Genomic DNA, 27298 nt, shown 5'->3' with positions numbered 1-27298 from the left:
TCTAATTCATCAGAAAGTTGAGAACACTTCCAAAGGAACATGAATTTCATAAAATAATCAAGTTGTTCCAGTTCCTAAACCAAAGCTACTTGCAGCTGAGACTGAACACGTGGAGAAACCCAAAACAAAGCTTTTGAGTGTTGTGATCCTCATAAGTAAATATGAAGCAGGCACTGAAGTCAGTTTAAATCAGGTGGTAATATTTATTTACAAAACTCTATCGTTGCATTTAGATTTCATTCTTAATATGTGTTTGTTTACATACACACACAGATGGATTCTGGAGTCAAAGCATGCTAGAATCTATTATAAAAGAATTAATAGCTGAGTACTTGGAAAAGAATGGCACGGTTAGACAGTCAGCGATTTCTAAAATTTATTCATGAAAGGAAAATCATGCTTCACAAATATACTGGATTCTTCAAGGACATAACTAAAACATTAATTGGGGGAGCCTGTGGATGTGGTTAATTTGGACAGAGTGACTCATGTGGAATGAACTGCCTGAGGACATTTGGAAAGGTATATGAAGAAAAAAGGTTTGGAGGGATATGGGCCAAAGGCAGGCAAATGGGACTAGATTAGTTTGGGAAACTTGGTCAGCAAGGAGGAGTTGAAGCCTTTGGTTTATTTTCACGCTGTATGACTCTATAAGGTTTTCAACAAAGTCCCAAATAAGAGATCAAAGTGTAAAATTAAAGCCATAGGATTGAGAAGGAGTGCACTGAACTAGACAGAAACTGTTTGGGAGTCTGTTGTGAACGAGCTCAAACCCCATCTACTCTTTAACTTTTCCTTATTTTGAAGGCATGTGCCAGGTATTGTGTTCTAGATGCAATTCGATTGGTCAAACTACCAGTCTTGACGAAAAACATATTTTATTCATACACAATGGTTAAAATATAATGAAAGCAAGAGGAAATTGGAATAACCGGACAAGCTGAAAATTTAATATAAGTATAGATTATTTAACTACTAAATAGTAACTGTTCCAATACAGTAATATCCGATAAACACGCCCTTGGCAATGGCAAATTCAGTAAAATAGATTATCTCACATGCAATTCTAGCAGCAGGAAGAGAACTCCAGCATTTAGCTGTCATAGAAAAAGGAATAAGGGCTTCCACATCCAGCATAAGACCCCGGCAACTGCAGAATGGTAAAACTAAAAATCCTTTTACTGTGGGAGTCAGGCATTCAGGCTGCTTCTATTGTTCTAAATTTAAAACAAAACCCAAGGCCTCATAAGCTGTCCACTGGCTTTGAGCAGACTGCTCAATACCTCTGTCTTAACCTTTCTTCATAAAAAGAGGAAAAAATACACTTCATAAAGGCTAGCACCGTCCTACCTCCACCCTCGAAAAAGAATGAACCATCAATGTATGGATTCATTTTTAAAAACCTCTAGCCTTCCCTTATTAGACTACAATACATACACATTACAGTGACTCTATTCATGCAAACATTCACAAGTACAGTTTATTTCAGTCCATTTTCCCCGCCATGGAATGCCTCTGCCTTTCTTCATCGGCAATTAGCTTCCCTTGTCCTGCCACTAATAGAGTCATAGAAACAGACCCTTCGGTCCAATGTGTCCATGCTGACCAGATATCCCAACCCAATCTATTCCCTGCCAACACCCGACCCATATCCCTCCAAATCCTTCTTATTTATATACCCATCCAAATGCCTCTTTAATGTTGCAATCGTACCAGCCTCCACCAATTCCTCTAGCCGCAAATTTTACACATGTACCACCCTCTACATGAAAAAGTTGCCCCTTAGGTCTCCTTTATATCTTTCCCCTCTCACACTAAGCCAATACCCTCTAGTTCTGGACTCCCTGACCCCTTTGCCTATTTACCCTATCCATGTCCCTCATAATTTTGTAAACCCCTATAAGGTCAGCCTCCGATGCTCCAGGGAAAACAGCCCCAGCCAGTTCAGCCTTTCCCTACAGCTCAAAACCTCCAACCCTGGCAACAACCTCGTAGATCTTTTCTGAACTCTTTCAAGTTTCACAACATCTTTCCGATATGAAGGAGACCAGAATTGCATGCAATATTCCAACAGTGGCCTAACCAATGTCCTGTACAGCCACAACATGACCTTCCAACTCCTGTACTCAACATTCTAACCAATAAAGGAAAGCATAGCAAATGCCTTCTTTACTATCCTATCTACCTGCGACTCCACTTTCAAGGAGCTATGAACATGCACTCCAAGGTTTCTTTGTTCAGCAACACTCCCTAGGACCTTACCATTAAGTGTATAAGTCCTGCTAAGATTTGCTTTCCCAAAATGCAGCACCTTGCATTTATCTGAATTAAACTCCATCTGCCACTTCTCAGCCCATTGGCCCATCTGGTCCAGATCCTGTTGTAATTTAAGGTAACCCTCTTCGCTGTCCACTACACCTCCAATTTTGGTGTCATCTGCAAACTTACTAACTGTACCTCTTATGCTCGCATCCAAATCATTTATGTAAATGACAAAAAGTAGAGGCCGCAGCACCGATCCTTGTAACACTCCACTGGTCACAGGCCTCCAGTCTGAAAAACAACCCTCCACCACCACCCTCTGTCTTCTACCTTTGAGCAAGGTCTGTTTCCAAATGGCTAGTTCCCCCTGTATTCCATAAGATCTAATCTTGCTAATCACTCTGCCATGGGGAACCTTGTCGAACGCCTTATTGAAATCCATTTAGATCATCTCTACCGCTCTGCCCTCATCAATCTTCTTTGTTACTTCTTCATAAAACTCAATCAAGTTTGTGAGACATGAGTTCCCTCGCACAAAACCAGACTGACTATCCTGAATCAGTCCTTGCCTTTCCAAATACATGTACATCCTGTCCCTCAGGATTCCCTCCAACAACTTGCCCACCATTGAGGTCAGGCTCACCGGTCTATAGTTCCATGGCTTGTCTTTACCTCCCTTCTTAAACAGTGGCACCACCTTTGCCAACCTCCAGTCTTCTGGCACCTCACCTGTGACTATCGATGATACAAATATCTCAGCAAGAGGCCCAGCAATCACTTCTCTAGCTTCCCAGAGAGTTCCCGGTTACACCTGATCAGGTCCTGGGGATTTATCCACTTTTAACCGTTTCAAGACATCCAGCACTTTCTCCTCTGTAATCAGGACATTTTGCAAGATGTCACCATCTATTTCCCTACAGGGAGAAAGTGAGGATTGCAGATGCTGGAGATCAAAGCTTGAAAAATGTGAAACTGATTCCTGAAGATTGGCTTATGCCCGAAACGTCGATTCTCCTGCTCCTTGGATGCTGCCTGACCTGCTGCGCTTTTCCAGCAACATATCTATTTCCCTACAGTCTATATCTTCCACATCCTTTTCCACAGTAAATACTGATGCAAAATATTCATTTAGTGGGTCCCCCATTTTCTGCGGCTCCACACAAAGACTGCCTTGCTGATCTTTGAGGGGCCCTATTCTCTCCCTAGTTACCCTTTCGTCCTTAATATATTTGTAAAAACCCTTTGGATTCTCCTTAATTCTATTTGCCAACACTATTTCATGTCCCCTTTTGCCTTCCTGATTTCCCTCTTAAGTATATTCCTACTTCCTTTATACTCTTCTAAGGATTCACTCAATCTATCTTGTCTATACCTGACATATGCTTCCTTCTTTTTCTTAAACAAACCCTCAATTTCTTCAGTCATCCAGCATTCCCTATACCTACCAGCCTTCCCTTTCACCTTGACAGGAATATACTTGCTCTGGATTCTTGTTATCTCATTTCGGAAGGCTTTCCATTTTCTAGCCGTCCCTTTACCTGCGAACATCTGCCTCCAATCAGCTTTCAAAAGTTCTTGCCTAATACCATCAAAATTAGCCTTCCTCCAATTTAGAACTTCAACATATAGATCTGGTCTATCCTTTTCCATCACTAATTGAAAACAAATATAATTATGGTCGCTGGCCCCAAAGTGCTCCCCCACTGACACCTCAGTCATCTGCCTGGGTGACTTGTACGTCAAGTTTTGCACCTTCCCTAGTACGTACATCCACATACTGAATCAGAAAATTGTCTTGTACGCACTTAAGAAATTCGCCACCTAAACCTTTAACATTATGGCAGTCCCAGTCGATGTTTGGAAAGTCCCCGACCATAACCACCATATTATTCTTACAGATTGCAGAGATCACCTTACAATCTTGTTTTTCAATTTCCCTCTGACTATTAGGGGGTCTATAATACAATCCATACTAGGTGATCATCTCTTTCTTATTTCTCAGTTCCATCCAAATAACTTCCCTGGATGTATTTCTGTAAATATCCTCCCCTCAGCACAGCAATAGTGCTACCCTCTATCATAAATGCCACTCCCCCTTCTCTCGTCTCCCTTTCCATCCTTCCTGTAGCATTTGTATCATGGAACATTAAGCTGCCAGTCCTGCCCATCCCTGAGCCATGTTTCTGTAATTGCTATGATATCCCAGTCCCATGTTCCGAACCACACCCTGAGTTCAACTGCTTCCCTGTTCGGTCCCTTGCATTGAAATAAATGCAGTTTAGTTTTTTCGTCCTACCTTGCCCCTGCCTGCCCTGACTGTTTGACTCACTTCTGTTCTCAACTGTACCAGTCTCACTGATCTCTTTCCTCACCACCTCCCTGGGTCCCACCCCCTCGCCACTTTAAATCCTCCCAAGCAGTTCTAGCAAATTTCCCTGCAAGTATATTAGTCCCCTTCCAATTTAGGTACAATCTGTCCTTCTTGTACAGGTCACTTCTACCCCAAAAGAGATTCTAATGATCCAAAAATGTGAATCCTTCTCCCATACAGCAGCTCCTCAGCTATGCATTCATCTGTTTTATCCTCCTATTCCTACCCTCACTAGCTCGTAGCACTGGGAGTAATCCAGATATTACTACCCTTGAGGACCTCCTTGCTGCCTAACTCTCAGTAATCTCCCTTCAGAATCTCAACTTTTCCCTTCATATATTGTTGGTACCAATGTGGACAATGACCTCTTGCTGGCCCCTCTCCCCCCGTGAGAACATTCTGCACCCTCTCTGAGAAATAAAATCATAGAGATGTATAGCATGGAAACAGACCCTTCGATCCAACCCCTTCATGCCGACCACATATCCCAACCCAATCTAATCCCACCTGCCAGCACCCAGCCCATATCCCTCCAAACCTTTCCTATTCATATACCCATCCAATTGCCTCTTAAATGTTGCAGCTATACTAGCCTCCATCATTTCCTCTGGCAGCTCATTCCATACACGTACTACCCTCTGCGTGAAAAAGTTGCGCCTCAGGTCTCTTTTATATCTTTCCTCTCTCACCCTAAACCTATGCCCTCGAGCTCTGGAATCCCCAACCCCAGGGAAAAGACTTTGTCTATTTAAATCTCCCTGCCAGTATATTAGTCCCCTTCCAATTTAGATGCAATCCGTCTTTCTTGTACAGGTCACTTCTATCCCAATGATCCAAAAATGTGAATCCTTCTCCGATACACCAGCTCCTCAGCCATGCATTCATCTGCTCTATCCTCCTATTCCTGCCCTCACTAGGTCGTGGCACTGAGAGTAATCCTGATATTACTACCCTTGAGGACCTCCTTTTTAAATTTCTGCCTAACTCCTTGTAATCTCCTTTCAGAATCTCAACCTTTTCTCTTCCTATATCGCTGGTTCCAATGTGGACAATGACCTCTTGCTGGCCCCTCTCCCCCGTCCGAACATTCTGCACCCTCTCAGAGACATCCTTGATCCTGGCACCAGGGAAACAACACACCATTCTGCTTTTTCTCTGCTGGCCACAGAAACGTCTGTCTTTACCTCAGACTACAGAATCCCCTAACACAATTGGTCTTTTGGAAGCCGACGTACCCCTCATTGCATTAGAGTCAGTCTCAATACCAGAAACTTGGCTGTTCATGCTATGTTCCCTTGAGAATCCATCACCCCTACATTTTCCAAAACAGTTTACCTGTTTAATATGGGTATATCCACAAAAGACTCCTGCCCTAGGTGCCTACACTTCTTACCCTTCCTGGAGTTAACCCATCTCTGTGACTGTATCTGAGACTTTCCCCCCGTCCTATAACTGCCATCCATCACATACTGTTGCTGTTGCAAATTCCTCATCGCTTCTAACTGTCTCTTCAACCGATCCATTCGATCTGATAAAATTCGCATCCAACAGCATTTATGGCAGATATAATTCGCAGTAACCCTTAAACTCTCTTTAAACTCCCACATCTGACAAGCAGTACATATCACTGCAAAGGCCATTTTTCCTTCTTCACAATCTACAGACCCAGAAAATAGCACCGCCTTATTCCTCTACAAAACACTGCACCAGGTTAAATGAATAGTTATGGCTTATATTTTAAGTTTAATCAAGAAACTTATCTCCAAAAACATATAATCTAGAAAGAACCCACTGTACTCACTACTACAGCCTTTCTATTGGACAGACTTAAAACAACGATTAACTTATCTGATTTTGTGTTGTGAATTTCGCCAAATCAGGTTCCTCCAGGATTAGTTGTGAAATTCACTGTTTGTTAATTTTCCCACACGTTCTCCGATGTCCAGCAATACATGAGTTCAAAAACAGCAAAGGCAGTAACTGTGCAAGTTTTCTCTTTCTCTCCTGCACTGTCCTCAGCATGTGCTTCCTTTGCCTGTTCTTCTCCCTTTTAAAACTGCTGTTGCTTTGACTTTTTTTTCCCAAAGTTCCAAAACACTGCAACAGCATATGCCACAGTAACTGCTGCTCCTGAAATTCGAGGAAATCACCTGCAGCACCTAAAATGCCTCAAAAAAAGTGCAGTTCTTACAGCCAGAAATTTTTCAAATCCTCCATCTTGGATTACCCAGATTTTCAAATGGATTGGCTGCAATAGGTAGCTCTATCTAAACAGTTCAGTATTTTTATTTAAGTTTTTCCAAAAACTTTCAGGGGATATGATCAGTATATAAAGCTGTCTTAGCCAGATTACTGGTAATATAAATTTTGAAACATTGTAATGCCGACACCAAGCTAAAGGTCTTTGCAATTGTGAATATTTTTGTTGATCATTCAATTTTCTGGAAAAATACTCAATAGGTCTTTCCTACCCATCATTTTTCAAAAGGAAAGCACCGACAACCACATCAATTGCATCAATAATCATCTTGAATGGCTTTGAGCAATTAGGTGTGGCTAACTCTGGGGCAATATTTAACACATTTCCAAAATGTCAAATACCTTCTGACATCCCTCTGTCCACTGAAATTTTCAGCACTTCTTCAACAAGTCTGCCAGAGGAAGTGGTGGAGGCTAGTGCTTTTGCAACATTTAAGAGGCATTTGGATGGATATATCAATAGGAAGGGTTGGAGAGATATGGGCCAGGTGCTGACAGGTGGGACATCTGGTTGGCATGGACGGGTTGGACCAAAGGGTCTGATTCCACGCTGTACATTTCTATGACTCTAAGTCAGTCAGTGGAGCAACAATGTTGCTAAAATTCAGTACAAACTTCTGACAAAAACCACTCAGTCTCAGGAATCATAACACTCCTCTTGGATGGGATGAAAAACTCCTTAAAACTTTTGGTTCATCTCTCACGGGCCATTCGTCTATGTCCAATTACATGGTCCCAGAAATGTGACTGGGCCTCTACAAATTCACTCTTCGCCAGGTTTACCACCAAACCCACCTCCCTAAGTGGAATGAAAAATTCTGATAGATAATCTGAATGTTCCTTCTATGGGTGACTAAAAATCACCAGATTGTCAATACACACCTCACAATTGGGTAATCATGAAATGATTTTACTGGTTAGTCGTTGAAATGTAGCTGGCGTATTTTTCATACCAAATGGCATGACTTTAAACTGGTCCAGTCCATTCGGCACATCTAAGTCCAATTTTAAAATCTAAGTTGCTCGATCCATTTTCTCAATATAGTCTTCCAAATGTGGGACAGGATATGAATCACACGTTGTAAGTGCATTAACTTTGCAACAGTCCACACAAAACCATTGGGTACCATCTGGTTTTGGCACCATTACTATAGTTGAGTTGCATTCGCTATTTGGGAGTAAGAAAAACTCAAGCCAAAATATAAAACATTTTTCTTGGCCTGACTTTATTATCTTTGAGCATGCATTCAATCTCTTTTTGAAGCTGTGCCAACTTTAGACTGTTGAGTCTATGAGAATGTTGCTTAATTGGAACAGCATTTCCTTACCTTCATGAATAATCAAGTTAGTGCTTCCCAGCTTATTCCCGTGCATCTCCCCATGTGACTTTCATAACTCTTTCAGGTCATTCTGATTTTCTTCGGGAAGGTAACTGAATAATTTATCCCAATTCTTGAGAACTTGCTCATTGTCTAATTTGAGGAATGTCCAATTCAGAATCATCTGAACTTGATTCTTTACTTTGTGTTGTCACCAGTAACACAGTGTCCTTTTGCTCTACTTCCCTTATCAAAATACCTTTTCAGCACATTCACACGAATTTGGTAGATTCATCCCTAATTGCATAGGAACAAACAAAATTCCTTCATCGCAATCCTCTGGATAGTCTTGACTATAAGCCCTCAATATGGTCTTTAAAGTTTGTTGCCACCATTCTAATGCTCCCTGCGATTCTGAATAGTATGCAGCAGATTTCAATTGTTTTATTCCTAAAATACCCATAACTCCCTTGAACATTTTAATTAATTTGACTAACTCTCCTACAATCTTTTTAGCTGTGATACTGTATAATGGAGTGGCCTCTGGAAATCTAATAGACAAATCCATTATGATTAACAATACTGACTCTTACTTTTTGTCTTAGGGAGGGTCCTACTCAATCAATCAACATTCTTGTAAAATGTTCCTCAAATGCAGAAATGGGATTAAGGGTGCTAGTTTTACTACTGGCTGAGGTTTTCTAATTACTTAACATCTATGACACGTTTGACAAAAGTCAACCACATCCTTATGCAGTAGGGCCAACAACAATGTTTTTGTATTTTGGCTTGAGTTTTCCTTATTCCCAAATAACCACCTACTGGTAATTCATGTGCTACTGCAGCACATAATTCTATGAACCTCCTATAACCCATCAGCAATACCATTTGGGGAACATCTGCCTATTTCCCTTCATTTTCTCATCAAGACTTGATTTTTAAGATTATAACATTTTGGGAGACACTCTGTTTCTTCTTCTGTAGACCATCAGGCATCTGCTTTCTTTAAAAAAATGCCACTGTCTAATCACCTTTCCAGGCCTGACCAATAATCTCCCACTCAGTCAAATCCCACCGTCACACTCACTCCCCATTGTAATCTGGATCAGGAAAAGGCCATTCAGCCCCTTGACCTGCTTCACTGTTTTAGATCACTGTTTATTTAGTCACCAAGCTATCTCTACGCCTCTTAATCTCATAAATATCTAGAAATCAATGTACTTCTGTCTTGAATATACTTAATCTCAGAGTTCCCACACCTCTTCGGATGGAAAATTCAAAATACTCACCACCCTCAGTAAAGCAATTAATATGATTAGGCTATTTCCCTTATCTTCAGTCCTAAATCATCCACTCTTTATTGAGGTTAGTGTGATTTTTGGTCTGACTGGCTTTATCCTTCATTTTGAAGAAATATTGTAAGGCATACAGGCCAAGCAATCTACCAGAACCACAAATGGAAACAATTTGGGAGGCGTTGGGACTTTTTTGAAAGCGCCTGAATGGTTGTGGTCAGCTCTCAGTGATCAGGATGTCTGAGTTTTTAAGTTTAGCTTTAAGTGAAATAATTGGGGTCTCAACAGACTTGGTTGCTTCAGTGAATGCCTCCTAACTGCTACTCTCTCTGAATTTTCATGATGTTGTTTCCTTCTGGACTAGAGAACTGCATGTGAGAATCTGAGTCTGAATTTTCCATTCTGCCAAGGGGTGCGTTTGCAGGATGTTACGATATTGGAACAGTTAAATAGTGTTAGTTATTGTATCTATTATTCCGTTAAGTTATTCTAAATTTCTCTTTTATTGGCTGCACATTAACTGCAGGTGTTTAAATGAACTGTGTTTTACTTAACATTGAGTAGTCTGACTAGTTGCACTGTGTCTAGAACATACACTTCACATTTGCCTTTAAAAACAGGAAAAAGCTAGGATCCAGGCTATCATCTTAAAATATTTTGAGGTTGTCTGGTCTGTAACAGTATGTCCCTGGTTCTAGAAACCCCACCAGGGGAATATTGTTTCTGAGCGCAATGTTAATTGTACTTTGTTCTTTCATATTATGTGGGCATCACCTGTATGGCCAGCATTTGCTGCCATACCTAACTTCCCCTAAATTGAGGGCTTGGCCGGACTATTTCAGAAGGTAGTTAAGAATCAACCCTATTGGAGTCCCATTGTGGACCAGACCTGGGAAAGATGGCAAGTTTCCTCTACTAATAGGCACTGGTGAATCAGATGGGTTTGAATGGAAACTTTTACTTCATTGAGACAAACTTTTCAGTCTTATGAACTAAACTGAAATTCCATCAGCTTTCGTGGTAGGATTTGAACCTTTGGCCACTGCAATCATGAGTGTACTGGTTACACTGGTCCAGTGGCATTGCCAATACACCTTCTCCCCTTGATGTCCACCATTTCATAAATTTAGGTTAATTCTATATAGATGGAATTCAATCTCATTCAAATATTAGCTTGGGGTTCCCAGCACAGAACGCATTATAAGTGGAGAATTTCAATGTCCATCACCAGTAACTTCATTGAATTTTTTGAAGTAACAAAAGATTGAGGGCGGCAGAGTGGTGGCCGTAGTCTACATGGACTTTAGTAAGGCATCAGACAAGGTTCCTGATGGTAAATTGGTTAGCAAGGTTAGACCACATGGAGAACTAGCCATTTTGATACAGAACTGACTCTAAAGTAGAAGACAGTGTGGCGGTGGAAGGTTGCTTTGCTGACTGGAGGCCTGGAACCAGTGGTGTGCCACAAGGATCAGTGCTGGGTTCACTGCTTTTCATCCCTTTATGTACATGATTTGGATGTGAATATAGGAGGTACACAGTTAGTAAGTTTGCAGATAACATCAAAATTGGACAGCAAAGAAGGTTACCTCAGAGTACGGCAGGATCTTGATCAGATGGGCCAATGAGTGGCAGATGGAGTTTCATTTTAATAAATGTGAGGTGCTGCATTTTGGAAAGGCAGATCAGGGCAGGGCTTATAAACTTAATGGTAAGGTTTTGGGGAGTGTTGCTGAACAATGAGACCTTGGAGTGCACGTTCATAGTTTCTTGAAAGTAGAGTCACAGGTAGATTGGATAGTGAAGGTGGTGATTGGTATGCTTTCCTTTATTGGTCAACGTATTGAGTATAGGAGTTGGGAAGTCATGTCACAGCTGCACAGGACATTGGTTAGGCCACTGTTGGAATATTGTGTGAAACTCTGGTCTCCCTGTTACAGGAAGGATGTCGTGATAGTTGAAAGGGTTCAGAAAAGACTAACAAGGACATTGCCAGAGTTGGAGAGTTTGAGCTATAGGAGAGGCTGAATAGGTGGTTTTCCCTGGAACATTGGAGGCTTAGGTGTTCCTTATCCAGGTTTACAAAATCATGAAGAGGTAAGGTAAACAGACAAGTTATCTTCCCTGAGGTGAAGGAGTACAGAACTAGAAGGCATAGGTTTAAGGTGAGGGGGGAAAGATTAAAAAGCGACCTAAGGAGCAATGTTTTAATGCAGAGGATAGTTAGAGTATGGAATGAGCTGCTAGAGGAAATGGAGGAGGCTGGTGTGGTTACAACATTTAAAAGGCATCTGGATGGGTATATGAACAGGATGGATAGTTGGCAAATGAGACTAGATTACTTTAAGATAGCTGGTCGGCATGGACGAATTAGACTGAAGGATCTGTTTCCCTGCTGTATATCTCTATTATGTAGAACCAGCTTGGCAGTCTCATTACTGACGGAGCTATTCAAATCCCAAAGGACATAGCTGCTTGATAGCAAGTGGGGAGGGAACCAAGAGGGAAAAACCTACTTGACAATATCTACACTAATCTACTTGTCACAATGCATCCATACGTGCCAGTATCAGGAAACAGAGACCTAGTGGAGAAGACACATCACTATCGAATTTGGTACTACCACAATCCTAAACAGGATAAACCACCAACAGATCCAGTAAATCATGACAAGCAATGATGCACTGTGGACAATTACCAGCAGCAGAATCATACTCCAACACAAACTACGTATTTCCTCCTCTACCATTACCATCAAACCAAAGAATCAATCCTGCCAGGAGCAGCACCAGGCATACTTAAATATGAGGTGTCAAACTGGTAAAGCTATTGGCGAGGAAAATATGAAGTGACAGACGGGGCTAAACCATTCCACAAACGAAAGGTCAGATAAACCTCTGCAGTCCTGCCACATCCAGTTGAGAATGGTGGTGGATAAGTAAACAACATACTGGAGGCAGTGGCTTCACTAAAGTCCTCATTTTCAAATGAAGGGAGAGCCCTGTACACTAATGCAAAATATAAAGCTTTTGCAGCAATCAACCATAAGTACTAGATGGGAGAATCCATCTTGGTCTCCTTCTGATACCCTCAGCATCAGAGGCTAGTCTTCAGCAACTCCGCATAACGTCAAGCATTGAACAGAAGGCACTGGATTCTGCAAAGGCTACAGATCCTGACCACATTCCTACAATAGCACTGAAGAGTTGTGCTCCAGAACTTGCAGTACCCTGAGTTAAGCTGTTCAGGTACAGCTCCTGGCATCTACCTAGCAACATGGGTCAGGATATTTGCTGTACATAAAAAGCAGATAAATCCAACCCGAAAAATTTGCGCCACATTAGCCTAATCTCAATCATCAGTCAAGTGATGGAAGAGGTCATCAACAGGGCTTTTAAGCACTTGCTTCACAATAAGCTGTTCACTGATGCGCAGTAGAGATTCTGCCAGGGTTGCTCAGGCTCCGACCTCTGTACAGAGTTGGTCCAAGTAAGGACAAAAGATCTGAACTCCAAAAGTGTGATGAGACAGCATCTGACAGAGACAACCATAGCAAATTCTTTGGGAATTTGGGGGGGGAACTCCATAGCCAACACAAAGGTACATGCTTACGGTTTCTGGAGATCAATCATCTTAAATCCAGGACATTTTGCCATGAGTTCCTCAGGGTAATGCCCTCGGCCCAAACATCTTTAACTACTGCATTCAGGACTTTTCCTCAACAATAAGGTCAGAGAGGGGATGTTTGCTGATGATTGCACAATGTTCAGCACCACTCACGACTCCTCAGCCATGTGTAATTGCAGCAAGACGTGGACTGGGCTCGGGCTGGCAGTAGCAAATAACAGTCGCGCCACAGAAGTGCTGGGCAATGACCATCTCCAACAATATCAAACCTAATCATCACCCCTATACTTTCAATGGAATTCTTGTCACGGAATGTCACACAATCAACATTCTGGCGGTTACTATGAACCAGAAACCAAATTTAATAGTGAGAACTTGAAGATACCTGTATATGAAACATAGAAAGCTAGCATGCAGGGGCAATAAATAATCAAATATTTCTAGAAGGTTGGAATACAACAGTAGGGAATCCTGTGGAAAATGATTTCATATGCCAGTATTTGGGCTACCATCTGAGCAAAAGAGTGTTGGGTGACAAATGCTTCTACACACCATTTAAATTGGTCAGTTACTACTCAGTAGTATTTCTTGTCTTGTTGTTAGCAGGGGCCCAAAAAACAATTTTTGCAGGTTTTCCCATAGGATTTTAGGTCTTCGCTGGTGGAACATTTCACTTTGCTGTTCCAGGATTGTGCAGCGTTTGAAGACATCCCTCCCCATTTCATTACTAATCCTTTATTATCTTGATGCCTCCTGTGGTTTCGGCGATTTCTTCATCCATTGCTCTTGCTCTTCAACTTTATACTGAATCTTTGGAATATTGATTTCACATAGTCCCTTCACTGCAGCGGAAACTGGGACTGGTGTTTCTTTCTCTGCCACTGGTCTAGCTGCCTCATCTGCTAGTGTATTTCCTGTGTTCCTCAATTTCCATTATCTGATGAGCCTTTATTTTAACCATGGCTAGCTCTACCAAGCCTTCAAAGCTATCATGCAGTACCCCAGAATCATAGATAGTATCTCTGCATAGATGTCAACTTTTTTTTCCTTTCTTCAGTTTCAATGCTTCTATAAGGGTTTGGCCACCTGAGCCAAGATATTTTTCTTCAGCTCCTCTTTGGTTCCCACTCTCCCATCTCTAGTTAGCACTGTCCACCAAGTATGTGATGGTCTGCCTGGATAGGGATTTCTGGTATAGTGCTTCAATACATAAACAGGCCATAATGCGATTGACGAATAGTGGACTTTATTTGGATAGCGCAAACTTTCTACTGTACAGGTGTAGCGATTTTCTACAGCGCATGGTTACACAGGAATGCAATCATCACATTATACCAGAAATACTTGTATATTGCCATGCTCTATCCACACAAAACATTTAGTTGGAGTCTAGAGTCATAGAAATGTACAGCATAGAGACACACTCTTCGGTCCAGCTCGTCCATGTCGACCAGATATCCCAACCCAATCTAGTCCCACCTGCCAACACCTGGCCCATACACCCATTGAGATGCCTTTTAAATGTTGCAATTGTACTCGCCTCTACCAGTTTCTCTGTCAGCTCATTCCATACATGTACCACCCTCTGTGTGAAAAGGTTGCCCATTAAGTCTCTCTTATATCTTTCCCCTCTCACTCTAAACCTATGCCCTCTAGTTCTGGACTCCCCCATCCCAGGAAAAAGACTTTGCCTACTTATCCTATCCATGCGCCTCATGATTTTATAAACCTCTATAAAGGTCACTCCTCAGCCTCTGATGCTTCAGGGAAAACAACCCCAGCCTATTCTACCTCTCCCAAAAGCTCAAATCCTCCAACCCTGACAACATCCTTGTAAATATTTTCTGAACTTCAAGTTTCACAACATCTTTCCGATAGGAAGAAGACCAGAACTGCACACAATATTCCAACAGTGGCCTAAACAACGTCCTGTACAGTCGCAACATGACCTTCCAACTCCTGTACTCAACACTCTGACCAATAAAGGAAAGCATATCAAATGCCTTCTTCACTTTCCTATCTACCTACGACTTCACTTTCAAAGAGCTATGAACCTGCATTCAAGGTCTGCTTGTTCAGCAACAGTCCCCAGTACCTTACCATTAAGTTTATAAGCCCTGCCATGATCTACTTTTCCAAAATGCAGCACCTCTCATTTATATAAATTAAACTCCACCTGCCACTTCTCAGCCCATTGGCTCATCTGATCAAGATCCCGTTGCAATCTGAGGTAACCTTCTTCACTGTCCACTACACCTCCAATTTTGGTGTCATCTGCAAACTTACTAACTATACCTCTTTTTGCTCACATCTAAATCATTTATATAAATGATGGAAAGTAGTGGACCCAGCATCGATTCTTGTGGCTTCCAGTCTGAAAAATAACCTTCCACCACCATCCTCTGTTTTCGACCTTTGATCCAGTTCTGTATCCAAATGGCAAGTTCTCCCTATATTCCATGAGATCTAACTCTGCCGAATTCCTTACTGAAGTCCATATAGATCAGACACGCTTTGGATTCTCCTTAACTCTATTTGCCAAAGCTATCTCATGTCCCCTTTTTGCCCTCCTGATTTCTCTCTTAAGTCCTCCTAAGGATTCACTCGATCTATCCTGTCTACACCTGACATATACTTTCTTCTCTTTTTTAACCAAACCCTCAATTTGATTAGTCATCCAGCATTCCCTTTACCTACCAGCCTTTCCTTTCATTGTCACAGGAATATACTTTCTCTGAACTCTCGTTATCTCATTTCTGAAGCCTTCCCGTTTTCCAGCTATCCATTTACCTGTCAACATCCACCCCCAATCAGTTTTTGAGAGTTCTTGCCTAATACCATAAAAATTAGCCTTTCTCCAATTTAGAACTTCAATTTTTAGATCTGGTCTATCCTTTTCCATCACTATTTTATTATGGTCGCTAGCTCCAATGTGCTCCCTCACTGACACCTCAGTCATCTGCCTGGCCTTATTTCCCAAGAGTAGGTCAAGTTTTGCATCTTCTCACTGAATCAGAAAACCTTCTTGTACACACTTAACAAATTCCTCTCCATCGAAAACCTTAATACTACGGCAGTCCCAGTCTACGTTTGTAAAGTTAAAATCCCCTCCCATAACTACCCTACTATTTTTAATGATAACAGCAATCTCCTTACAAATTTGTTTCCCAATTTCAATCTGACTATTAGGGGGTCTATAATACAATCCCAATAAGGTGATCATCCCTTTCTTATTTCTCAGTTCAACCCAAATAACCTGGATGTATTTCCAGGAATATCCTCCCTCAGTACAACTGTAATGCTATCCTTTATCAAAAACGCCTCTCCCCCTCCTTTCTTGCCGTTCCTGTTTTTCCTGTCACATTTGTATGCTGGAACATTAAGCTGCCAGTCCTGTCCATCCCCGAGTCATGTTTGTATAATTGCTATGATATCTCAGTCCCATGTTCCTAACCATGCCCTGGGTTCATCTGCCTTGCCTGTTAAGCTTCTTGCATTGAAATAAATGTAGTTTAATTTATCAGTTCTACTTTGTTCTCTGCTTTGCCCCTGCTTTCCCTGACTGCTTGAATTGTCTTTGTTCTCAACTGTACCAGTCTCAGACTGAGGAGAAAGTGAGGTCTGCAGATGCTGGAGTATCAGAGCTGAAATTGTGTTGCTGGAAAAGCGCAGGTCAGACAGCATCCAAGGAACAGGAAATTCGACGTTTCGGGCATAAGCCCTTCATCAGGAATGAGGAAAGTGTGTCCAGCAGGCTAAGATAAAAGGTAGGGAGGGACGATGGAGATGTGATAGGTGGAAGGAGGTCAAGGTAAGGGTGATAGGCTGGAGTGGGGTGGGAGCGGAGAGGTCAGGAAGAAGATTGCAGGTTAGGAAGGCGGTGCTGAGTTCAAGGGATTCGACTGAGACAAGGTGGGGGGAGGGGAAATGAGGAAACTGGAGAAATCTCAGTTCATCCCTTGTGGTTGGAGGGTTCCCAGGCGGAAGATGAGGCGCTCTTCCTCCAACCGTCGTGTTGTTATGGTCTGGCGATGGAGGAGTCCAAGGACCTGCATGTCCTTGGTGGAGTGGGAGGGGGAGTTAAAAGTGTTGAGCCACGGGGTGGTTGGGTTGGTTGGTCCGGGTATCAGAGAACACCTCTGGAGGAAGAGAGCCTCATCTTCTGCCTGGGAACCCTCCAACCACAAGGGATGAACTCAGATTTCTCCAGTTTCCTCATTTCCCCTCCCCCCACCTTGTCTCAGTCGAATCCCTCGAACTCAGCACTGCCTTCCTAACCTGCAATCTTCTTCCCGACCTCTCCGCCCCCACCCCACTCCGGCCTATCACCCTCACCTTGACCACCTTCCACCTATCGCATCTCCATCGCCCCTCCCCCAAGTCCCTCCTCCTTACCTTTTATCTTAGCCTGCTGGACACACTTTCCTCATTCCTGATGAAGGGCTTATGCCCGAAACGTCGAATTTCCTGTTCCTTGGATGCTGCCTGACCTGCTGCGTTTTTCCAGCAACACATTTTCAGTCTCAGACTGATCTCTTTCCTCACTATCTCCCTGGGTCCCATCCTCCCACCTTACTAGTTTAAATCATCCTGTGCAGCTCTAGCAAATCTCCCTGTCAGTATATTAGTCTCCTTCCAATTTAAGTGCAATCCATTCTTTTTGTACAGGTTACTTCTACCTCAAAAAAACTTCCAATAATCCAAAAATATGAATCCTTCTCCTGCACACCAGCTCCTCAGCCATGCATTCGTCTGCTCCATCCTCCTATTCCTGCCCTCACTAGCTCGTAGCACTGGGAGTAATCCAGATATTGATTAAAGTGGTGCTGTGTCCTCTCCCAAACAGGTTCCTCCAAGATCAGTTGTGAATTTCACTGTTTGTTAATTTTCCCAGATGCACTCCGATGTCCAGTGATATATGAATTGAACAGCAAAGGCAGTAACTACGCAGGTTCACTGCTCTGTCAGTTAGCAACGCAGGTTTCTTTCTCACTCTCTCTCTCCTGCCCTTACCTCAATCTGTGCTTCCTTGGTCGGTTCTTCTCCCTTTTAAAAATGCTGTTATTTTGACTTTTTTTTCTCCAAAGTTCCCAAAACAATGCAACAGCAAATAAAACAGTAATTGCTGCTCCTGGAATTCGAGGAAATCACGGTTGTGATTGTCTTTTTTTTTCTTGATCCTGACCCTTGTGTTTCTTTATCTGGTGTGGCCTCCAAACAAACAAACAACCTCCAGCAGATACTGATGCCTCTGATATCCCTCATTACCTGAACTGATCTGTCTGAAGATATTAGGATTGCCTCCTATGCAACTGTTCTGCTGTCCGAGACAGATTTCAATTTCCTTGTGTTGAGCAGGTCTGCCTACGTATGTCACATGCAATGCTATGTGCGCTGATATAGTTACTAGCTCACAAACTTGCACCATTGATGTTACATAGATTAATGCACTGCACATCTTGCCATACACTGGGATACTGGGAGCTGTTGAGTGGAATAATAAGCAATTGGTTTCATGTCCCCATCATACTCTTGTAACACTACACCATTTTGGAAGTATCTATCCACATTGTCGTGCTCATGAATGATCGAGGCATATTGTGCAATCTAAAGGTGGGGGCTGGTGTCAAGGTGGTCCTTAGCTCCAAGTGGACCCGATGTTCTAGTCAGCACTCTACCCTTTCGCCCTTTTGTTAAAGGCTATCTCCAGCTCCAGCAGCGCCCTCCGGTCATGGAAGGTCTCAAGTGCTGATGAATGCCTCTTCAAGGACACCTCAACATGAGTGGAACCACAGAAGAGACCAGACAGTTGGGTTAAGTGACTCCTCAATTGCTTGCTGTCTGGATGTGTTACTGACTATTTTGGCTAGACACATGAGCAGACTGACGAGGATGACTCCCAACCTTCCTCCTCCAACACTGGGTGATCACTGATCAGGAGGTTGGGCTGAAATGTAATCCAAGGTCAGGAGCAGCCCTTCAAAAACATTGAATAGTGACTTCAACATGAAAAAAAATCTGTTTACATATATGGAACATGTGTAGCGATTGTAATGAGGTCAGCTAGGTGGACCTCTTAGAATATGAGTCCCCTAATTAGGACTCTACTGGTCCAATCAGGGAGTTCTAGGTGGCAAATATGAGCAGTGTTAGGGGTTCTGTTCACTCTATGGGCTGGCTCGAGCTAGCTGGGTCAATATCATATACTACACATGTGTAAATAAAGGGTGATTTACTGATGGAATACCAGCCTTCAAAAAGTTATTTCACAAGGACTTCTCAAATCTGCAGAAAATACAATCAGCGTGGAAGTCCACAGACCATCTTAACCTCCTATTGGTCAGGAATGCTGCACACAATGTCTTTCATGCTAATTGCCTGATGAGAAAGGGCAGAAAGCCACCTATGGCAGAACAGAATTCCATGCTATGTCTGGACGAACTCTGTTACAATGTGAAAATCCATGACATCAAGTTAATTCAAAACAGCAGCATTTGAAGGGGCATTATAACAAAAACCTATTCTTCAATGAAACTTATGAATTTAAATTAAGATGTACCTCAGCAGTCCTGGGAACTCTACCCCATGCAGAACAGCAAGTCATTGAATATAGAACACTAAATTATATTTGTTATGGGCCATTCTTTTGATTTTCAGAGGCTCCTTTTTTCATTCTCACAAACTCCTGACTTTTATCTTGTAGATCAAGAATCAAGAGGTGAGTTAATTGCTTCTGGATTCTGAGCCTCTGATCTGCTTCCGTGCTCATAAAACCACAAAATCATCAAGCATGGAGCCAAGTCGCGGTGAATGAGGATGGTGTTATTATGCAGTATTGCATACTGTATTACCAACATCCCACCCCAGACAACGAAGGCACCTATATTATCAACCATGACTATACCATTGATTACATCACTAGTTCAGGGTTAAGTATACCACTAACCTTTATGAGCCGCGCAGGATGCTGGAATCCTTCTCGTATCTCCTGCGAGTCTTCAGCAAGAGCACATGATTTGTGGAAGAGTTCATCCATGCCAGGGCTTGCCAACAGCATGACCTAACAGAACCACACAGTAATTTCAACCAAGAGCAGAATTGTATAATAGACCTAAAAACAAACTGCCCAATAAGAAACCTACTTTCTACTTCTGCTCCTTATAACTTAGATCTTACATGCAATACTCTCCTGAAATGAAAGGCAGGATGTGCAGCATTTAATTTACACTGTTCATGCATAAATAGATCATTGAGGTCAAATTGTCTGGCCCATGTTTGTTTTCCTTCTCCAGAGAAGGCTCCTATCATGCCATTAACAAATCCTTTCAGGATAACCTTCTATGCCATAATCCTTCATGCTCTTAGCCTCCTTGACATGCTATTTGCCACAAGTCATAAAGTATTATCTCTTTCCTGGATAGAGTGTTTCACCTGAATTCCACATTAAACTGCAACTTTAAACTATAATCTTAATGATGAATTTTAATGTTAAACTACTGGTTCTCTCTCAACTCAGAATTACAGATCCATCACAACACTGAAGGAAATCATTCAACTGGGAATGGGTAGACTGAGGCCTAGGTGTCCAAATTCTAACAACATAGAGCCAATTCAGCTGCACTTGTCTCATCAAGTTCCCTAAAAAAATGTGTGTAATTCAGCTTCCTGTAAAGCTGTACAGCTAACTGCAGCACTCTTCAAATGCAATCTGCTTCTGTTCTTGCCCATCCATCATAATGTCTCTTTCAACTTCTCTTCAGTGACCCTGAAATGTCTTAAGTGACCCATCGATGACCTTGCAATCAGAGTGCCAGCAAAGACAGTGCTGTAAGTATTCTTAGAGATTTAAATTCAGACCAGTGAACAAGCTACTGGAGTCCGATACGAAGTTAAGGAGGCTCAATCTTATCCACTTCCCATTGCTGTCTGATAGAAATTGAAAAATGCTGCATCACTGGATTAGGTAGTGTTTTTCTGAGATTGGGCTGAGATGGAATAGACTGGGGATTCAAAATGTTTTCCAACATGAACAGCTCTCATAATAAGCATATCTCAGAAAGACAGAACCATCTTCAGCGACAGGTGAATGAGATCAAACCTTTCTTTACACAAAAATACAATTTAATGATAAAAACTGAGTATTTCCTTCTCAAGAAATTCAGTATTCACAGAAAAACTGAAAGCAACTGAGAATGTTGTGAGAATCTAAAATATAAGCCTTTGCACTTTTAAGTAGGGATGTGACAATACGATGAGTTGCTCCTTCAAAGTGCCAGCAAAGACAAATGGATGACTATCTGTGCTGTAACTATTCTTAGAGATTCGAATTCAGACCAGTGAACGAGCTACTGGAGTCTGGTATGAGGACAAGGAGGCCTATTGTCACATCCCCATCTCAAGTGCAAACATATTTCTGTCAAGAAATTCAGTATTCACAGAAACATTGAAAACAACTGAGAATGTTGTGAGAAACTAAAATGTACAATATAATATATAAACCTTTGCACTGTACAGATGGTCTGCATCTGGTGGGTCAAGCATGGCTGCCATCTTCTCCAGGGGCTCCACCTCTTTATGAACGATATGGAAACTGCACTGATTTCCAAGTTGAAATGGTCTATTTAGAAGAAATGCATCGACCCACGTGAATTGCGTATCAAAGAAATCACTTGGGATGTACAGGTTCTGATATCGACGGCGAAGCTCCATCATGTCACAAGATGTGCTATATGTGATATAAAAAATTATCTAATGAATGAAGGAACCTAGATTTCAAGAAGTTTTCAGAACTTTAACAAGGCAGCCACATATCATGCTGTAGCCTAATTGCTTTTGGAGTATTCTCATATCAAGTGCTGTCTATTCCTGCATCATAAAGAACCACCTGCAATCCCTCCATCAAGGAAGAACTTCTATCCCTAGTTATAGCAGGCAGTTCCTATTGTTGTGACTTCTTTCAATTCCATGGTTGTGTCAGATTTTAACTAACATACTATCATAGTATGACTCCCTGGAAGACAAATTCCCAGCAAATTAGATCTGAAAAGGTAGGGAATGTACATCAAAATGAGACAGGCAACTAGAAGAATAATAAGAAACCAATAATATTTAAAAGCAACCAACCCTCAAATGATTCAAAGAATCACAAAATCCTAGTGTGGAAGCAGGCTATTACGTCCACACCGACTTTCCAAAGCACAGTCAAACCAAATCCATCCCCCATACTATACCCCTGCATTTCCTGTGACTAATCCATCTAGTCTGCATAGTCCTGGATATTGTAGGCAATTCAGTATGGCCAAACCACCTAATCAGCATGTCTTTGGACTGTGGGTGGAAACTGGAGCACTCACAGGAAACCCTTGGGGTGAATGTGCACACTCTACACAACAGTCACCTGAGGGATTGAGCCTTAGTACTGTGAGGCAAGAGTGCTAACCACTGAGCCACTGTGCCAATCCCAATTCATCTTAAGAACCCATCCAAAAGAAAGAGCAAGCTGTTAAATCTGAACTTATATGTTCTATCAATTATACTCAATATTTAAATTTCTAATGTCCAAAATAGTCTGCCTATAACAATCAACTGGTGCATATTTCACAGTGACGGAATAGATTTATCAATAGATTTCCTTTTTAGTGCCCTCTAATAATTCACTTTTTAATTTCAAAGTCTTGGACGGTCATGACATTCTGACACGAACTATTATTTTTCTCTGGATCCTCCAAAGATTTGCCACTCTGAGCATGAGCACTCTCAGAATTTGTCAACACAGATAAAGCAATTTCTGAGTTAAGTACAAGCTACCCCTCTTCCTGTTTTTCAAAGATTCTAAGAGGCAAAGTTAGACAGTTAATTACTGCTCCTTTTTATCTCATAAAAGAGTCACTAACCACTTCTGCAAATTAACATCACCCTGTGCATTTGTTCTTAATAGGCAAGTAGCAGCTTGGTTACAATGGCACTTTTTTCTCTCAATAGGCAAATTGAAGAGGATTTCTTTCATTTTACAGGTGATGTAAACCCAAGTGTCAGATGAATTTGAATTATTAGATTTCTCCTGATAGACCACTGTCCACTTCTGTTGTTCCACGTTTCTTATCTCTAGTTAAGAACCAAATTCAGTTGAACAACTATTTTGGGAAAAACAAAATGTTTTTATATAAAAACTGGAAAAAGTGTAAATTATGCACCTTTTAATATTTAAAGTAACTTTTGCTAGTTTATGAAAACAAACATTTATTAAATGGTGCATCATGTTTTTCAAGAAAAAATTGCACAGGCAGCCAGATGGTCCCTTTTGCTGTTCTGCCAATGAGATTGTGGCTGATCTTTGACCTAATTCCACAAAACAGGATGGTTGCAGCAGATAAAAATGGGGCTATTCAGCCTCTCATGGTCTCTCTGAAGAAGCAATTCATCTAGTGAGACCCAATTACTTGTTCCCGATACTCTCGTAAATGCTTCAATTTCAGGGAACAATCCAAATTCTTTTCTGAATACCATGACTGAATTTGCCTCCACTAAGACAGGGAATTTCAAATTTCTAAAAATTAATTCACAGACAATAAGTGTCACTGGTTAGGCCAACATTTATTGCCCACCTAACTGTTAAAGAGTCAACCACATTTCAGTCACATGTAGGTCATACCAGGCAGTTTCCTTCCCTAAAGGATATTAGTGATCTAGATAAGTTTTTCTGACAAGCAACAATGGCCAGTCCTCAGCAAAGGGCTCATCTTCCTTCCTCAACACCCACATGTGAACGAATTCCACTCATGTTATGATGTTATGCTCTTTTTCCACTACCTCCACCTATCCGCATATTTCCTTGAGCAGGAATCCAACCCATCCTCTAATGTTCCCTTCTCCCGCCTCTGGCGAATTCTATCCTCGTGACACCCCCTCCCGGCCTCCCAGCCTCCATCGACTTCCTCATCTTAAACTGCCGCTACAACATCAATCACGTGGATCACTCCACCCCTATCACTTACGCCAACCTCGGAACGCGCAACCCTCCACTCCAACCCCAACCACACTATTAAACCCACTGAGAAGGGGAGCGCAAAGTGATCTCTACATCACTGAGGCCAGAGGCCATATGTCAACTCACCAACACCACCTCCTACCATCTCCTCAATGATGACTTCACCTTGATCGCCAAGCCAGTATCTCCCAGGCCATCACCACGTTGGGACATCTCCCATCCACCAACCTCTCATCTGATAGTTCCCCAACCCTGCACAACCCATTTCTATCTCCTACCCAAAATCCATAAACTCAATTGCCCCAGGTCTTTGTCTGCTCCTGACCCACCGTACTCATCACCTCCCACCTCGACTCTGTTCATTCCCCTTTGGTCCACCCACACCCTCCAGCTCTTGCAAAACTTTAAATTTTCCTGCCCCCAACACCTCACCTTCTCCAAAAACGTACAGGCCTTTTATACCTGTATCCCCCACAGGGAGGGACTAAAAGCCCGCCACTTCTTCATCTCTCAAAAGGACCAATCAGTCCCATTCCACACATCCATTCACTTGGCAGAACTGGTCCTCACCCTCAACAATTTTTCCTTTGATTCCCCCTATGTCCTACAAAACAAAGGGATGACCATGTGCACCTGCACGGGCCTAAGCGACACCTGACACTCTGTAGGATTTGAGGAACAGTTCCTCTTCCACAACTACACAGGCACCATCCCTCACCTCTTTCTCCACTATATTGATGACTGAGTCATGCTGCCTTGTGCTCCCACAGGAAGTTTGAACAATTCACCAAATTCACCAACACCATTCACCCTGCCCTCAAATCCACCTGGGCCATTTCTGACACCATCTTCCCCCTCCTGGATGTCTCCCTCTCCATCTCTGGAAACGAACTCACCACTGACATCTATTTCAAATGCATGGTCTCCCACACCTACCTCAACTACACCTTCTCTCACCCACTCTCCTGCAAAAATGCTACACCATACTCTCAATTCCTCCACCGCATCTGCTTCCAGAATGAGGCATTTTACTCCAGAACATCGCACTATCTTCCTACTTTAACTACCACAATTTCCCCTCAGTAAGGATGCCCTCAACTGCACCTCCTCCATTTCCCCCACTTCTGCCCTCAAACCACCTCCCCACGACAATAAGAAGTATAGAGACTCCCTAGTCCTCACGTAACACCCCACCAACCTCCAAATCCAATGCATCACCCTCTGACATTTCCGCCACCTATAATCAAACCCCAAAGATATTTCCTCCTGCAGCCCTGTCTGTTTTCCGCAGGGACCATTCATTCCAAGACTCCTTCGTCAACTCTAAACTCCCCAACAACTTCTCCTTTCTCTGTAACCACAAGAGGTGCAATATCTGCCCCTACACCTCTGTCCAAGTCTCCAGACAATCTTTCCAGATCTGGTAGAGATTCACCTACCTTTCACCCAACCCGATGGATCAATTGCTCCCGATGTGGTCTCCTCTATATTGGGGAGACCAAACGCAGACTCTGCGACCAGTTCGCACAGCATCTGCACGCATCAACCAACCTAATTTTCTGGTTGCCATCCACTTTAATCCCCCCTCCCACTCCCCTGGTGACATATCCATTCTTGGTCTCCAGTGGTGGAACAATATCTGATATTTTGCCTCGGGAGCTTCCAGCCCAATGGCCTCAATGTTAACTTCACCAGCTTCAAATCTCCTCACCCACAGCCTTATCTCATATCCTGCCCTCCTCCTTGCCTCCCAGATGTGAACTAACCTGTCAGTCTATCCGTTGCACCCTTCCCACTAACCAATCACAATAACCTCCTACCTGCATCCATCTCTTGCCATCCCACCTAACCTTTCCCCCAGCCCAGCCCCCCCCCCCCCGCCCCCCCCCTCTCCTGACATGTACTTCTGGTCTCCCCTGCCCCTTCCCAGTCCTGACGAAGGGTTTCAACTCAAAACCTTGACATGCCTACTCCTCAGATGCTATCTGACCTGCTGTGCTTTTTCAGCTTCACATCTACTGATATTAGACTCTCAATTCCAGATTTGTACTGAATTCAATTTCCACCAACTGCTGTGCTGGGAGTCGAAGCCAGGTCACCAGAATATTGTCTGGGTCTCTGGATTAATAGTCCAACGACAATGCTAGTGGTTATGAGCAGTCGCTGCATGACAACATTTTTATTCATGTCCCTAATGGCACTTTTGCCAATTACCTTTAAGCAGTGTTCTCTGGTTTTCAATCCCTTAACAAATTGGAACAGCTTTGCTTTACCAATCGTCCAAACCCCAGTGATTTTGTACACCTCAATGAAACTGCCTCCCAGCTTTTTCTCCAAGGAGATCTGTAGTCCCAATGTTTCCAATTTAGCGACATAATTGAAGTTCCACATTCTTGGGACCATTCTCATCATTCTTTGTTGTATGTTATAATGACTTGACATCCTCCTGCAACAATGTACCCATAACTGTTTTGGTCATACCACAGATTTTTCATAACTTCACTGCTTTTGTAACTTTTGTGGATCAACCTGAGCTCTGTGGGGTCCCTACACATAACTTAAAAGCATAAAACACCATCTCTTGCCTAAGCACAAACCTCCAGCATTAGTGGTAACATTATTCTTAAGACAATTAGCAGGGTAGAAAGGCAGGAGACGATAAATGCATAATGAAGATGGTAAATTCCACAGCTCCAATGAAATAGATATATATCTTGCCTCATTCAGAGCTACACTGTTTGCCAAGAAGAATGGTGTTACCATCACTGAATCCCTCACTATTAACATCCAGGCATTACCACAAGGCACAAAACTGGAGTGTGGTGAAATGTTCCCACTTACCTAGGTGAATGCAGCTCCAACAACACTCAAGAAGCTTGATACCATGAAGGACAAAGCAGCCCACTTAACTGGCACCACATCCACTCCCAGCATCACTAATACTCAATAGCAGCAGTGTGCACTTCGTAAAAGGTACACTATAGAAATTAAACAATCCTTGGACTGTGCCTTCCAAACCCACAATCACAACCATGTGAAAGGGCAAGAGCAGCAGGTATACAGGAATACCACTATCTTCACATTCTCCTCAAAGCCACTCACCATCCTGATTTGGAAATATATCATTTCTTCATTGTCGCTGGATCAAAATCCTGGAATCCCATCCTTAATGGCATTG

General features: G+C 42.4%; 1 protein-coding gene across 2 annotated transcripts in view; it reads right to left on the bottom strand.

Annotated features, from left to right (window-relative positions):
- Positions 1-27298, bottom strand: part of ccar1 (cell division cycle and apoptosis regulator 1) — a 142542-nt gene that overhangs the window by 73317 nt on the left and 41927 nt on the right. For both annotated transcript variants that reach the window (XM_060841816.1, XM_060841815.1), the window contains exons 11-12: positions 21633-21858; positions 20080-20193 (exon numbers count right to left, since the gene is read on the bottom strand). In XM_060841816.1, coding sequence (XP_060697799.1) covers positions 20080-20193; positions 21633-21858 — 340 coding nt within the window. The remainder of the gene's footprint in view (positions 1-20079; positions 20194-21632; positions 21859-27298) is intronic.

The sequence above is a fragment of the Hemiscyllium ocellatum genome, chromosome 22 (genome assembly GCF_020745735.1).
Source record: "Hemiscyllium ocellatum isolate sHemOce1 chromosome 22, sHemOce1.pat.X.cur, whole genome shotgun sequence".
In the NCBI taxonomy this organism is placed as follows: Eukaryota; Metazoa; Chordata; class Chondrichthyes; order Orectolobiformes; family Hemiscylliidae; genus Hemiscyllium; species Hemiscyllium ocellatum.
The sequence above is the reverse complement of the archived record's forward strand: the minus strand, read 5'-3'. Positions and strand labels throughout refer to the sequence as shown.